The sequence below is a fragment of the Podarcis tiliguerta genome (genome assembly GCF_965153285.1).
Source record: "Podarcis tiliguerta genome assembly, chromosome: Z".
In the NCBI taxonomy this organism is placed as follows: Eukaryota; Metazoa; Chordata; class Lepidosauria; order Squamata; family Lacertidae; genus Podarcis; species Podarcis tiliguerta.
The window spans coordinates 13,035,446-13,050,957 of NC_139553.1; the positions used below are offsets into that span (position 1 = coordinate 13,035,446).

At 47.2% G+C, this 15,512-nt stretch overlaps 2 protein-coding genes across 2 annotated transcripts in view; both read right to left on the minus strand.

Annotated features, from left to right (window-relative positions):
* LOC310669447 (FK506-binding protein 15-like) overlaps window positions 1–15,512 on the minus strand; it is a 124,490-nt gene that overhangs the window by 59,467 nt on the left and 49,511 nt on the right. The gene's annotated exons all lie outside the window — the stretch shown is intronic.
* Window positions 12,174–15,303, minus strand: LOC310669638 (uncharacterized protein). Its single transcript, XM_083424064.1, has 3 exons — window positions 15,280–15,303; window positions 14,386–14,493; window positions 12,174–13,231 (listed from the first exon to the last, which is right to left on the minus strand). Exons 2-3 carry the CDS (start codon window positions 14,479–14,481, stop codon window positions 12,560–12,562), a joined length of 768 nt encoding a protein of 255 aa, XP_083280190.1. The 5' UTR covers window positions 14,482–14,493; window positions 15,280–15,303; the 3' UTR covers window positions 12,174–12,559.

The window sequence follows — 15,512 nt, forward strand, 5'->3', positions numbered from 1 at the left end:
TTCAAAAACTAGAATCCTGTCAGTGATTAGGATGCTGGCCACATGACCCGGAACCTGTACGCCGGCTCCCTCGGCCAATAAAGAGAGATGAGCGCCGCAACCCCAGAGTCGGTCACGACTGGACCTAATGGTCAGGGGCCCCTTTACTTTTTACCTTAAGGAGTAGACACATTGTGGGTCTTCTCTAAGCAGAACTTAGTTGGAGACAATCTCTTCTTCTTCCTATCAAGTTTCTATCACCTCTCTTAAGAACAAAAGAAAAGCCTGCAGGATCTGGCCAAAGGCCCAGCGAGTCCAGCCTTCTGTTCTTACAGTAGCCAACAGAACCCAAGCACAAGAGGCCTCTCCCCTCTGTGGCTTCCAGCAACAGTTATTCAGAAGCCCTGCTGCCACCAACCTGGTGAGCACAGCCACGGTGACTAAACATCGCTAGCCGCCTCCTCCCTGAACTTTTCTAATCCTCTTTTAAAGTCACCCAAGTTGGTGGCCATTCCTGCCTCCTGCGGGAGAGTTCTGTAGTTTAACTGTGCATGGTGTGAGAAAGTACTTTCTTTTGCCTTCCCTGAAGGTCTTCCAACATTCAGCTTCATCGGATGTTCACAAGAGGGAGAGAAACTGTTCCCTATCCACTTTCTCCATGCCATGCCTAATTTGATAAACTTCTATCATATTAGCTCTTACTTGCTTTTTGTCTAAACTACAAAGTCCCTAAAACTGAAAAGGCCGTTGCCCAATTATTGCACCCAAGCTTTTATAGAACCTAGTACAGTGGTACCTTGGTTTTTGAACAACTTAGTTCATAAACTACTTGGAACCCTAACACTTCAAACCCGGAAATGAGTGTTCAGGTTTTCAAACTTCTTTTGGCATCTGAATGTACTTCGTTGGTGGGGGGGTGCATTTTCGTTTTGAGTGCCACACTTCCAATGCTCTCTCGCTTGTTGCCTGACCTGGGCTTCCCTTATTCAGCGCTGGCCGCGCCGGCCATTGGCAACACCCGAAAGCGGAGGAGGGGGTGGCAGAGGAACCCAGCGGGTGGCAGCGACACCCCCTGCCTGCTCGGCACGGCCTTCCCTCAGTTGGTGCCGACAGTGAAATCTGGAAGCAGAGAAGGGTGTCGTTGATGATGTAGCGACTTCGCCTTCTCTGCTTTCGCTGCCACCAATCCAGGCCCAGAAGTGAGTGCCATGACAGGATGCTGGTGGCACTACTGCAGTAAGAGTTCTTCACACACCCAAGTGGCGGGGTGGGTGGGTGGGGGGAGGGATCCAGAAAGGCTGGCATGAGGGGAGGGAGAGAAGCCAACTGGCTCCTCAGTGAGATGACTTTTGCCTTCCTTTCCATCTCTCCCGCCCCCGCCACTGGAACTCTCCATCACACACCCCGTGCACTCATCCCTCCAATGGCAATGGGTAAATCACTGCCAGTTTTTAATATTGGGTAGTAGATAGCAGCCTGGTCTATTGCTTTCATTTTATGGATCAATAGTCTAATTAGATAGTCATTTGCATGCTAAATTGCTATTCTGGGAGTTGTTTTTAATTGTCTGGAACGGATTAATCCATTTTGCATTACTTTCTATAGGAAAGTACGCCTTGGTTTTGGAATGCTTTAGTTTTGGAACAGATGTCCAGAAGACACTGTAAACAAAACAAAAATTTAAAAGGTATCCATTACAGTGGTACCTCGGGTTAAGTACTTAATTTGTTGAAGAGGTCCGTTCTTAACCTGAAACTGTTCTTAACCTGAAGCACCACTTTAGCTAATGTGGCCTCCTGCTGCCGCTGTGCCACCAGAGCACAATTTCTGTTCTCAATCTGAGGTACTATTTCTGGGTTAGTGGAGTCTGTAACCTGAAGCATATGTAACCCGAGGTACTATTGTGTTGCAAAGATACAAGCGCTGCCCTTGCGGTTTACCTTTCTCCAGACAGGGAGATTCACTGCCAGGAAGGTGGGGAAAGGGAATAAACCTGGCTGAACACAAGTGGTTTTCCCTACAGACATTCAGAAGTATCTCATCTCAGGGTTGTTCTGGAAGCAGAAACTTACCCGTTACCACACATCCTAGCCCAGGTCCCCGCACTCCTGAGAGCTAGAAACTTGCAGATTAAAACAAACAAACAAAGAAACAAACAAAGAAACAAACAAACAACACACACATACTAAGGCCAAGTATCTGCAAACATTAAATCTCCAGCCTTAGACCCAAACTCCATGCTTTACTGAACAGCAAGCAAAAATATCCAAGGGGTGAAGCCCATTTTAAATGCCTGACAGCACCCCAAACAGCTAGAGAAAAACCACAAGTGGCAACATGCATGTTTGAGGGGCTCCCAAAAGAAGCGAGCGGAACAGAGATTGTGAGCTTGGCTTCCCCTTCTGGGGAGAGTGACATTCTGGGAAGACATAGATCGGGGGCAGCAAACTTTTTGAGCAGGGGGGCAGTCCACTGTCCCTCAGACCTTGGGGGGGGGCGGACTATATTTTGAATATGGGGAGGGCACCTGCAGTTCTCCATAAATTTCTCAGCTCCGAAAACTACAACTCCCACTGGCTATATGTCACTCTGACCTTTGCTCACTGCCAGTGTTGCCAAAAGCAGCAGTGCAGTGCCCTTATTTTGAATACCTAAAATGTCACAGTGTAAAGGGCACTAGAAATCTTTCTTAGGGTTCCTTTTGTAAAAGGAATCTAAGACTCCAAAACACCGCCATTCAGTCCTGTTACTGGCACCCGCTTTAGGGCAGGAGTTAGAATGCCAAATTGTCACCTAGGAGATCAGGGTGCAGACCCTCACTTGGAGATGAAGCTCACTTTGTGACCCTCTCTCAGAAAGCTAGAATTAGGAAAAGGGAAAATATTTCACCACAGCACAGGCAACAGGCGTTTGTATGCAAATCACCCCTATGTACATTCAAGGGGAAGTTCAGTTGAATTCAGTGGAGTCTACTTCCCAGTAAGTCTTGCTTTTTAAGAATAATCCTCCTTTCCCCATTAACCCTTGGGCTGAACTTCCTAATTCCCAACCACTACTAAAACATAATGTATTCTCTCACTCTACAAAAGGTGTGGGGTTCCTTTGGCCCTCTGGATTGTAGCGCAAGTGCACTCCCATCACCAGTGGTGTAGGAGTCTGGGGTTGCGGAGGTTACTATTTCTGCAGCAGGGTCCCTGCCTCCCGCACCCAATCATCATGAGAGTAGGTCAACTCAGAGTAGGTCCACTGAAATGGGCGGGCATAACCAACGCGTAGCTTAGTCGGATGCGCCTCCCATTTCATCCTTAGCTGGACGAAACCCCGCCCATTTCAACCTCACCAGCAACGCTGTGAGGCAGAGAGAGAGCGAAAGAAAGAAAGAGAGAGAGAGAGAGAGAGAAGGAACCTTGCTGCCTCAAAGACGCCTAGCTCTGCTGAACTTCGCCTCTCTCTCAGCGCCTAACAGCACGTAATTGCAGACAAAGCCCTCTGCATGTGTTCGGAGTCACCCTTCGCAAGCCTGCACCCCCCACCCCAGACCCACATACAGCGCAAGCCCCACATGCAGCCCCAGCCCCACATACAGCCGCAGCCCCATATACAGCCGCAGCCCCACATACAGTCGCAGCCCCACGTGCTGCCCCAGCCCCACATACAGCCCAAGCCCCACATGCAGCCCCAGCCCCACATGCAGCCGCAGCCCCACGTGCTGCCCCAGCCCCACATACAGCCGCAGCCCCACGTGCTGCCCCAGCCCCACATACAGTCGCAGCCCCACGTGCTGCCCCAGCCCCACATACAGCCGCAGCTCCACATACAGCTCTAGTCCCCTCACACAGCCCCGCCCCCTCACGCGGACCCAAAGACACCCGCACACCCCGCATCTCCCCCCACGCAGAGAGGCGCCGCATTCTCACCCTCCCGTCGGAAGCTGGAAGGCCTCGTCGTCTTCATCCATGTCCCCCGACATCCTGACGGCCCCTCGCTCCCCGCGCCCCTCGGCTAAGCCCAAGCCGGGAGGCGAGAGCCGCAAAGTGCGCGGCTGCAACTTCTCGGCCATGGCTCAAGCGCTGGGCTGCAAGCCAAAGCGGCCGGCGGCATTCGCGGTCCCCAAACGGGCCAAACTTCCACGCGGAGGGAAGAAACGCGTCCAGGGTGACACGAGCGATCAGCTGCTGCCGCAGCCGCGAATTTGGCGGCGGGACTCTTAAGTTTGACGGAAAGGGAGGGGGACACGGCTGGACCAATGGGAAGCTGGTTTCTGGGAGAGGGAGGCGGGAGGGCGGGTGACGCTCGCTCGAGGCTGGCCAATGAGGTGGCGCCTCCGCTCGCCGGGCGAAGAAGGGACGCGTCTGAGGAGATCGAGGGAAGGAGGCGAAGGCGAGGAAGGCGCAGGTAGCTAACTTCCGAGTCTTCTCATTGTGCTATTTACACTTTGTCTGGCAAAACACATTTCTTTCTTCTTATTTAGCCTTCTCGTTTTATATCCATAAACTTTTACTATGTACATTCTCCATATTCCAATATTCATTCTAGGTCTGTCAGGAGATTAACGTCGTCACTAATTTTTAAGATCTTCCTTAAAAGTTATCCGATCTTAACTTTTGGTATTGAATTTCCTCTTATTCTCCCTGTTTTTCTGGCAAGTTGTAGATCTTCTATCATTTTTGCTTGCCAGTCCGTTTTTGTGGGGATGGTATCACTGTTATAGAACATATAACATCACCTTTCCACTTCCTTGCTATTAAAATCCTGGCTGCTGTGGTTTCATACATAATGAGGGGTCTGTGGTTTTTCTTAATTTCCATGGACATAATACCTAACAGGAAGGCTTCAGGGTTTTTTTGGAAATGAAATTTGAAGATGTTTTAAACTTTAGAGGAAAGAGTAAAGAGCCAGTGTGGTGTAGTGGTTAGGAGCGGTAATCTGGAGAACCGGGTTCGCTTCCCCCTCCTCCACATGCAGCTGTTGGGTTACCTTGGGCTAGTCGCACTTCTGTGAAGTCTCTCAGCCTCACTCACCTCACAGAGTGTTTGTTGTGGGGGAGGAAGGGAAAGGAGATTGTTAGCCGCTTTGAGACTCCTTAGGGTAGTGACCCCCTTCATGGATCACTGCCTTGCCGTGGCGAAGGGGCTTGAAGAACTCAGAGAAGCTATGAACTATGCCGAGCAGGGCACCCAAGATGAACAGGTCATAGTGGAGATTTTTGACCAAACGTGATCCACCTGGAGCAGGAACCGGCAAGCCACTCCAGTATCCCTGCCAAGAAAACTCCATGGACAAAGACAACAGGCATATAAAAGTTATGACACTGGAAGATGAGCCCCTCAGGTCGGAAGGCGTCCAACATGCTACTGGGGAAGAGCGGAGGACAAGTACAAGTAGATCCAGAGCTGATGAAGCAGCTGGGCCAAAGCCGAAAGGACGCTCAGTTGCGGATATGCCTGGAAGCGAAAGGAAAGTCCAATGCTGTAAAGAAAAATATTGCATAGGAACCTGGAATGTAAGAACCATTAACCTGGGTAAGTTGGATGTGGTCAAAAATGAGATGGCAAGAATAAATATTGACATCCTGGGCATCAGTGAACTAAAATGGACAGGAATGGGTGAATTCAGTTCGGATGACCATCATATCTACTACTGTGGGCAAGAAACCCGCAAAAGAAATGGAGTGGCCCTCATAGTCAACAAAAGAGTGGTGAAAGCTGTACTGGGATGCAATCTCAAAAATGATAGAATGATCTCGATACGAATCCAAGGCAGACCTTTTAACATAACAGTAATCCAAGTTTATGCACCAACTACTGGTGCTGAAGAAACTGAAATTGACCAATTCTATGAAGACTTACAACAACTTATAGAAGTGACACCAAAGAAGGATGTTCTTCTCATTATAGGGGATTGGAATGCTAAAGTAGGGAATCAAGAGATAAAAGGAATAATTGGCAAATTTGGCCTTGGAATTCAAAACGAAGCAGGGCAAAGGCTAATAGAGTTCTGTCAAGAGAACAAGCTGGTCATCACAAACACTCTTTTCCAACCACACAAGAGACGACTCTACACATGGACATCACCAGATGGGCAGCATCGAAATCAGATTGATTATATTCTCTGCAGCCAAAGATGGAGAAGCTCTATACAGTCAGCAAAAACAAGACCTGGAGCTGACTGCGGCTCAGATCATCAGCTTCTTATAGCAAAATTCAAGCTTAAACTGAAGAAAGTAGGAAATACCACTGGGCCAGTAAGATACAATCTAAATCAAATCCCTCATGAATACACAGTGGAAGTGAGGAACAGGTTTAAGGATTTAGATTTGCTGGACAGAGTGCCTGAAGAACTATGGATGGAGGCTCGCAACATTATACAGGAGGCAGCAACAAAAACCATCCCAATGAAAAGGAAATGCAAAAAAGCAAAGTGGCTGTCCAATGAGGCCTTACAAATAGCGGGGGAGAGAAGGCAAGCAAAATGCGAGGGAGATAGAGAAAGATACAGGAAATTGAATGCAGAATTCCAAAAAATAGCAAGGAGAGACAATAAGGCCTTCTTAAACGAGCAATGCAAAGAAATAGAGGAAAACAACAGAATGGGAAGAACCAGAGATCTGTTCAAGAAAATTGGAGATATGAAAGGAACATTTCGTTCAAAGATTACCATAATAAAGGACAAAAGTGGTAAGGACCTAACAGAAGCAGAAGACATCAAGAAGAGGTGGCAAGAATACACAGAGGAATTATACCAGAAAGATATGGATGTCTCGTACACCCCAGGTAGTGTGGTTGCTGACCTCGAGCCAGACATCCTGGAGAGTGAAGTGAAACGGGCCTTAGAAAGCATTGCAAATAACAAGGCCGGTGGAAGTGATGGTATTCCAGCTGAACTATTTAAAATTTTAAAAGATGATGCTGTTAAGGTGCTACACTCAATATGCCAGCAAGTTTGGAAAACTCAGCAGTGGCCAGAGGATTGGAGAAGGTCAGTCTACATCCCAATCCCAAAGAAGGGCAGTGTTAAAGAATGCTCCAGCTACCGCACAATTGCACTCATTTCACACACTAGCAAGGTTATGCTTAAAATTCTACAAGGCAGGCTTAAGCAGTATGTGGACCGAGAACTCCCAGAAGTCCAAGCTGGATTTAGAAGAGGCAGAGGAACCAGAGACCAAATTGCAAACATGCGCTGGATTATGGAGAAAGCTAGAGAGTTCCAGAAAGACATCTACTTCTGCTTCATTGACTATGCAAAAGCCTTTGACTGTGTCGACCACAGCAAATTATGGCAAGTTCTTAAAGAAATGGGAGTGCCTGATCACCTCATCTGTCTCCTGAGAAATCTCTATGTGGGTCAAGAAGCTACAGTTAGAACTGGATATGGAACAACTGATTGGTTCAAAATTGGGAAAGGAGTACGACAAGGCTATATTTTGTCTCCCTGCTTATTTAACTTATATGCAGAATTCATCATGCGAAAGGCTGGGCTGGATGAATCCCTAGCCGGAATTAAGATTGCTGGAAGAAATATCAACAACCTCAGATATGCAGATGACACAACCTTGATGGCAGAAAGTGAGGAGGAATTAAAGAACCTTTTACTGAGGGTGAAAGAGGAGAGCGCAAAATATGGTCTGAAGCTCAACATCAAAAAAACAAAGATCATGGCCACTGGTCCCATCACCTCCTGGCAAATAGAAGGGGAGGAAATGGAGGCAGTGAGAGATTTTACTTTCTTGGGCTCCATGATCACTGCAGATGGTGACAGCAGCCATGAAATTAAGAGACGCCTGCTTCTTGGGAGGAAAGCAATGACAAACCTAGACAGCATTTTAAAAAGTAGAGACATCACCTTGCCAACAAAGGTCCGTATAGTAAAAGCTATGGTTTTCCCAGTAGTGATGTATGGAAGTGAGAGCTGGACCAAAAAGAAGGCTGACCGCCAAAGAATTGACGCTTTTGAATTATGGTGCTGGAGGAGACTCTTGAGAGTCCCATGGACTGCAAGAAGATCAAACGCATCCATTCTTAAGGAAATCAGCCCTGAGTGCTCACTGGAAGGACAGATTGTGAAGCTGAGGCTCCAATACTTTGGCCACCTCATGAGAAGAGAAGACTCCCTGGAAAAGACCCTGATGCTGGGAAAGATGGAGGGCACAAGGAGAAGGGGAAGACAGAGGACGAGATGGTTAGACAGTGTTCTCGAAGCTACAAACATGAGTCTGACCAAACTGCGGGTGGCAGTGGAAGACAGGAGTGCCTGGCGTGCTCTGGTCCATGGGGTCACGAAGAGTCGGACACGACTGAACGACTAAACAACAACAACAACAACAACAGGGTAGTGACAAAGCGGGATATCAAATCCAAACTGTTCTTCTTCTTCTTCTTCTTCTTCTTCTTCTTCTTCTTCTTCTTCTTCTTCTTAATAGTATTCCAGAATTCTTTAATCCTCTCGCATTCCCACCACATGTGTATAAATCTACCAACCCCACTTTTCCACCTCCAAGAAACATCTGAACTGTTTTTGTACATCTTGGCCAATTTGGCCAGGGTTAGGTACCACCTGTATAACATCTTCATCACATTTTCTCTAAGATTATAGCATGCAGTGAATCTTATGTCCTCCTTCCACAGCCTTTCTCACTCCTCCATATATATTGTGTCCAATATCTTGGGCCCAGTGTATCATAACCCATTTTAGTTCCTCCTCCTTGACTTGCCAGTCACTTAAGTCACATTCAAAGCACATGCTTCCCTCCCCCAAAGGATCCTGGGAATTGTAGCTTGTTCATCGTGGAGCTACATTTCCCAGCACCCTTAAGCTTAAGTTCCCTGCCTGGCTTCATACACATAATACGTTTAAAGCATGTGTCTTTCCCCCAAAGAACCCTGGAAATCATAGTGCATCCCTCACTGGGCTACAGTTCCAAGCACCCTTCAAGTAAAGTGCCCAGGGTACTTTGAGGGGAATGTGCTTTAAATGTGTGGCATTTGTGCAACCTGGTTGCATACGCAACATAAATTTAAATTACATTTCCCACCTTCAAGTTCCCCAAACCCTTAACAGACTACAGTTCCCAACATTCTTATGTCGTGAGGGAAAATTGTGTGCTTTAACAATGTAGTGTGTTCACACCCTCAGTTGCTTTACTGTGTAAGTCGCTTTGAGGTACCTGAATGCAAAGATAATGTGGGATTTAAGAGGTCTGGTGATGCATCTTACTCTAAACACCCATGACATGTTGTAGAAAATAATCCAACTCTGGGATCATCTCTTGAGGTTAATTATTGCATTGAACAAGTGGTGTGTGCCTTTCATTCCCACACACTGCTCCAGTAATGTTTGCAGCTGAAGCCTACATTTCAAGAAAGTTCCAGGAATCTGTTAACAGAAGCATTGCTGATTTTTCTACAATGTCTTATAACAAGCTTGTAAAGTTTGTGTAACGTGGGTAGCCAATTCAAAATTTGTGCTCACCAGAACATGCCCTTGCTACAAAGGGCCTTCTGCACCACTGGAACATGGTGTAAGATGAAGGACAAAGATGCAAGGGTGCGGAATTAATAGATGGCAGAAAAAGCCAGTGTCTTGTCAATACATAATTCCATTTAAAAGCTGTAAAATCACGAGTCCCAGCTCCTGGGAGCAGGAAAGAAGGGGTTGGGAGCGATTCACTGAGAAATGTATTTATGCACTGGCTCAATGGGAAAACTTTAGAAATTCCTTGGAAATCACTCATTGTATCAATCTTCTCCGTTCCAATGGCATTTAGGACCCAGGGAAGTGAGGTATAAGGGGAGGGGTGAGTGAGCCCACCATAATCCCCGAGATGTACAGACACATCTGCAGGGCCTTCCCAAGGAGTCATGGCCAGTGATATCCTGCCCCAAGAGTGTCAGACAGATATCCAACCACCTCAATCACAATGTCTATCCATCCTATAGTGGGATGAAGACTGGCAAGACAGAGGGGTGTATTTGATTTGACTCATGGACCAAGGAGCTGTAAATACTTTCCTTTGTACTGGGATGGGAGTAAGTGTGAAAGACTATATTTGTGTGACAGGGGTATGCCTGGATCTCAGGTTCTATCCGAGACCACACCTTTTCTGTGACAGATCTATGATGTCTTGATGATGCATCCTGAGATGTATTATGGGAAACTTTAAAATACGGATGTAACCATTGATGGGGGCTTCTGGCTGCTTTGTCTTTGTGGCAGTGGGAAGTCTTGTTGCAACAAGAAAGATCAGGCCTACTGGCTGCTGTTTTGTTTCTATCACCTGGCTAAAGTCTCTTGCTTGTGACGCTCAACCTGAACCTATGGGAATCAAGGTTAGGTGATTGTGGGGTGCTCTAAGGACTCCCTGTTACACCTGAAATGGAAGGGTCTGAACTGACAAGCCTGGTGAATAGCCTTTGCTGTTGTGTAAGTTTGGAGTGTGTGACAGGTGGGGTATGTGAAAGAGAGAGAGAGAAGCTACGAAGCTCTTTGGTACGATAATTATAATGTTGGAAGCTAGGCTTTTTTCAGCTAGAACTTGCTGGAATTCAGTTCCGACACATCTCAGGTGGGCGCTATCACTGGCAGAGGAAGGGGGGTGCAGTGGGTGTGGCTTGCCCCAGGTGTCATCCCCATAGCTGTCAACTTTTCCATTTTTTTAAGGGAAATCCTATTATTCCAAATAGGATTTCCCTTTAAAAAAGGGAAAAGTTGAAAGCTATGGTCATCCCGGGGGGGGGGGGACATCTCTGCACCGCCTCCCTGGGACACTCGCCATGCCTCCCTGGGACGCTCGCCACCCACCCCCTGGGGACACCTTGTCCCTGCAGGTGGCTAGCCCCACCCTCACGGGCAGCTAGCCCTGCCCCAGAGTGCACAGCACTAGCTCTGGGTACCATTGCCATTCTAAGAGAATGAGGGAGGTGTTCACGGTGAGTTCTGGCACATCTTTTTCTAGAAAAATGGCACTGGTTGCAGACCCATATTTACCAGGGATGTTCCTGATTTAAAGATGCCATCTTGGTTTATGATTTGATCTTGGAGTGTCCCACTTTTCCTTAGGATGTCCCTATTTTCAATGGAGAAAGGTTGGAGGGTATGGAGTTATCCATCCCCTGAGCCATCTGAAGGCAATCCTGTAGAGCGAAGTTTCTTCAAAAAGTAATGTTTTATGTTTTTATATATGAGACTTCCGGCGTGGTACACTCAGTGGCGGGTCGAGGGAAAGTGCTCTGCATCAGTGGAGCATGCCCACTCACGGTAAACGGGAACTGGGGAAGAGCGAGGCGTTTCACAACACGCTGTGCCTGTGAATACTTTCTTTATCCTGAGCAAACCGTTTTCTATGACTGCCTTTTCGGACTGATGAAGCGTGTAGCGAAACCTGTAATATATCCGGAGAACAGGTCTCCTTTTGCCCACTTGCGTTATTCTCACCAGGGTGGTGGCTTTGATTTGCCTTCCTGTGATTGATCCATGCAAACGGCTTTGTGTTTCCAACTCAAGACCTATTGAAGAACATCTCATCCAGTTCAATCTTTGAAGAACAGCTTTGAAAAACTTTTACATGTTCTCCAGTGTGCTACCCTTGCCATTGTGGCGGCACAGGGTTGCCATTCTGTGATTGGACTTATGCTACTTGTTGAACAGTTCATTTATCCAGTCTGTGTAATGTTTATTGCACATGCAACTTCTTAAGATACAGTTGTACATTTATCCACTCCATGTTTACAGTATCTCCAGGCTTTGTTTTGCACATGGCACCTTAGTATGCTTGTTGCTTGAATGGTTACAAGTCTCCAGCTCTATTCTAGTTATTATTCTAGTAAATTTGGTTTTATACTGATAAGCCAGTTTGTGGTGGTGTTGTTTTGCTGCATTATTATTACTGTCACCACGTTTGACACTTTTGTATATACTTTGTAGTTTTGTATCAGAGATGAGGACCAAGGTTGCATATCATTCAACCTTTGGGCAAGCCACTCTCTGTTCCAGCCTCCCAACCTGAAATACGAAGAGATTACTAATACTGGCCTCCCTCACAGGACTGGTGTTAATTCTTACCATATCAGGTGTATGTACGTGAAGCACCTAGGATGCCCTATAAATGGTGAGTCAGTTTTTGGCGTACAGAACCACACAAATACCCCTCCCCTTCTTGCCTTGCTAAAGTGAAAGAACTAAGGCAACAGGGTTAATTTATTTTAATTGCACTTTATTATTATTATTTTCAAGATCCAGTTTTGTCAAGGTTCAAAACTGGAGGTGAGCTATGGCAAGAGGTTAAGTTTGGTTTCCACAGGGAGGAGCTGTTCAAGGTGATACCCACTGCTACTCCCAGCAGCAGCTGGATCAAAAGCGTGTAGGGTACAGGTGTGTTCGGCAGTGGTGAATTAAATAGTCAGTTCTTTGAAGCCAGACAAAGTCCCAAATTGACATTTGCTACCGAGAGAGAGAGAGAGAGTTTGTCACCCCTCTTCCTGCCAGCAGCCTCAAAAACCACGAGTCAAGACGACCTCAGCCCAAATGAGCAATCTGGGGAGGCTCACAGAAAAACCCCATCTCCATCCAGATCAGCCCCAGATCAGAACACAAGGCACTGAGTACCATAAGACCCATCATAGGTACAGTTCCCGTCCCCCTCCTGCCCTGGCACAGACCTGGAATCCGCTTCCATGGGGCTGGACGCTGGTCTTGGCTGTGAGGCTCCAACCAAGTCCTGCTGCTTGTTGGCTACAGCAGCTTGAGAGGTGGAGCCAGCGGTGTGCTGACTTGCCCCACTCTCCTTCTTGCCCTCTGGACCCGTTGTGGGCCCCTCCATTGCAGGGGCCATCTCATCCGCCGCTGGATTTGGAGGTGCCAGAATGGCGGTGTCTATTGTGTCCATTTCTCCCTGAGTGCTTGGCCTCTCCTCCTCAATACTGGCGGAGAGCCTGAGAGGCGGCCTTGCAGTTTGAGCAGAGGCTGCACGAGTTTGTTCAACCGGTGCTTCCGAAGAATGAGCCTCAGGAGCTGCAAAAAGCAGACTGTCTTGGGCTCCTTCGAGAGCGGTGAATGGCGGACTGCTTGAGCTTTCCTTCAGATTAGCCAAAGGAGCAGGGGGTGCCACTGGTGCTGGTTCTCGGAGAGAGTTGCTGTGGGGATCCCCATAAAGGGGTGCGGCACTTGGCTGCTTCCTTTCCGCCGGGCTTTCCTCCTTTGTGCTGCTGCTCCCCCTTTGCTCCTCCTGACTCTCCAGCAGCTGCAGAGTTGTTGTCTGGAACAAGTAGAGGGGAGGGGGGATTATTTGCCACAAAAAAGACTGCAGCCCCTGATGAAAGTACAGTGTAACGGTTGGTCTCTAAGCAGGACTCAGGAGACCAGGGTTTGAATCCCTCCTCAGCCACACAGGCACAGCTAAGTGACTTTCACTAAGTGACTTTCACTTTGTAGTACCTTAGACACAACCTGTTATTTCTAGAGAGCTGGGCTTCACCCTCTTTGCTGCTCCCATGATTAGTAATATGGGGCTAAATGCCACCCCAATCTCTGACTGGTGCAAGATTCCAGGGGTCTAGGCACTTAGTCTGTGTTTCCTTTGGAAATGAGGCACAGTGTAGACTGTGGTGTCATAATGATATATAGTTTATTTACACCTGAGCCTGTAATGGAGGGGGCCCCCAGCATACACTCCAAGAGAGTCCCGTTTTTCCCATTGCTGCAACCTCTAATTCAAACTGTCAGTCTGCATTGTGCTCTGATCCTGCCTCTCCAGCTTGCTGCATTTAACAGACTAAAAGCCTTTTTTCTTTTGATCACACCATAGCCAACTGAAATCCTAAAACTTCCTCCTAACCAAAACATTGGCACTGTCTTCAAACTCACTATCTCAAAGCTCTGGGTGGGGCTTCACCCATCTGCTGGCTGGTAGAGTGTCTGTCTTGCTGATGGCCCATCTCTCTGTCTGTAGCACATACTGTATACTAAAACTGGATTGATAAAGAGGTTTGCATGGCCTCTGCAAATTGTTGAAGTGTTCCATTTTTTAAAGATGTTTAATGTTTGACTATGTTTTAGATATGTGTTGGAAGCCGCCCAGAGTGGCTGGGTATAAACAAAATAAAATAATAATAATTATTATCATCATCATCATCTTCATTATTAGTTCTCTAATCGCCCACCTTTCAAGCGATCTCCTCAACACAGGAAGCTGAGTCCAGCTGTTAAGCGCCTGACTTTCAGTTTCACTCTCCAAGCAGTGATTAAATTCTAACACTTACTAAACCCAGTAGTTAAGGGCATCTTGCACCCAAAAGTCTGGCACCCAAACCCATGACATTTGGAACCATACAAAAAGGAAGAGAAATGATAGACCAGTTCACTCAATTTCATCTTATTCAGGTGTCAGGATCCATCTGCCCTGGGCTGTACCTTGATGGCGTTCAGGACGATACCCAGGACCTCCTGGCCGGTATAGGACTCCTCCAAGTTGAACTGGCCCTGCAGGGACTGGAAGACCTCGTTCATGATCTTCTTCACCTGGGGCAGGATGATGCCAAAGAGTCAGAAGGCAGGGAAGCAACACCAGCAAGGACAGTGGGCTTTCAAGAGCTTTTGGACAGCCAAATGTGGTGATGATTTCATTTATTCATTTATTTTACAACGAACATACATTATCTAGATAGCATCCATGTGCCAAGCGATGGATGACATTGCATAGTGCTGTTCAGACTAACAGGTAACAACTCCTGATTGAAGTTACAGAAGTGTGGATTGCCATTGCTTTTGCTGAATGTGACTACGATTTCTCTCTACTGCTTGCCCCCCACCCCCGCCACTTTCCTTAACACTTCTTATTTCAAGAGCACTTCAGTGTTTGTTACAGAGAGAGGAACACATCTGTGTGTATTTTTAGGAGATACCTTATTTGTGAGACTGTAAACTGTTTTAAACTGTTGTTAACTGCTGTTGCCTCTGCCAACCTGGTGCCCTTCCAAAAGTTTGGGACCAATTAGGCAAGCCACATTTCACACTGTACTATGGACAGGGAGTCCAGTGTCTCTCTCTACAGATTGTATACAAGGTAAACTCCCACCCAGCTGCCTGCACTGAATTTTTCAGGGTCCTCTAGCCTTTGACAACATGTAATTTATGAGTTGCTTTTTCAGCTAATGCTAAGCTCTCTATATATTTGCATCAAGCAGTTCTGTCTCTGCATTACTACACAGCATCACACTGGCTCACAGCACAGATGTATAACAAGCCTGTGGGACACGTTAGAACCACAAACCCTCCATCAAGACATTTTAAGGGAGCCCCACCGACATTGCCTTTCACAGGCTCTGGCTGTTCTTGTGGTTTTAAGCAGGGAAAGCTAGAAGAAAACCAGCATTGACTAAGTGGCGGTCCGCAGACCACAGTTCAGGAGCCCTTGTAATAAACAGTAAGCAGAGAGGCCTATGGCAGACATGAAAACCCAGCAGTGTTCCAAGGACAGGTGGCTCCTGCCCATTGAGGTGGGTGGGGCAGAAGGCAAGGAACCCAATGACAGGCAGAGC

Coding starts and splice junctions, on each gene's coding strand:
- LOC310669638 (XM_083424064.1), bottom strand. CDS start 14,481: ATGAACGAGGTCTTCCAGTCCCTGCAGGGCCAGTTCAACTTGGAGGAG. Junction 13,232..14,385: donor TCGTCCTGAACGCCATCAAG/GTACAGCCCAGG, acceptor TACTTGTTCCAG/ACAACAACTCTGCAGCTGCT.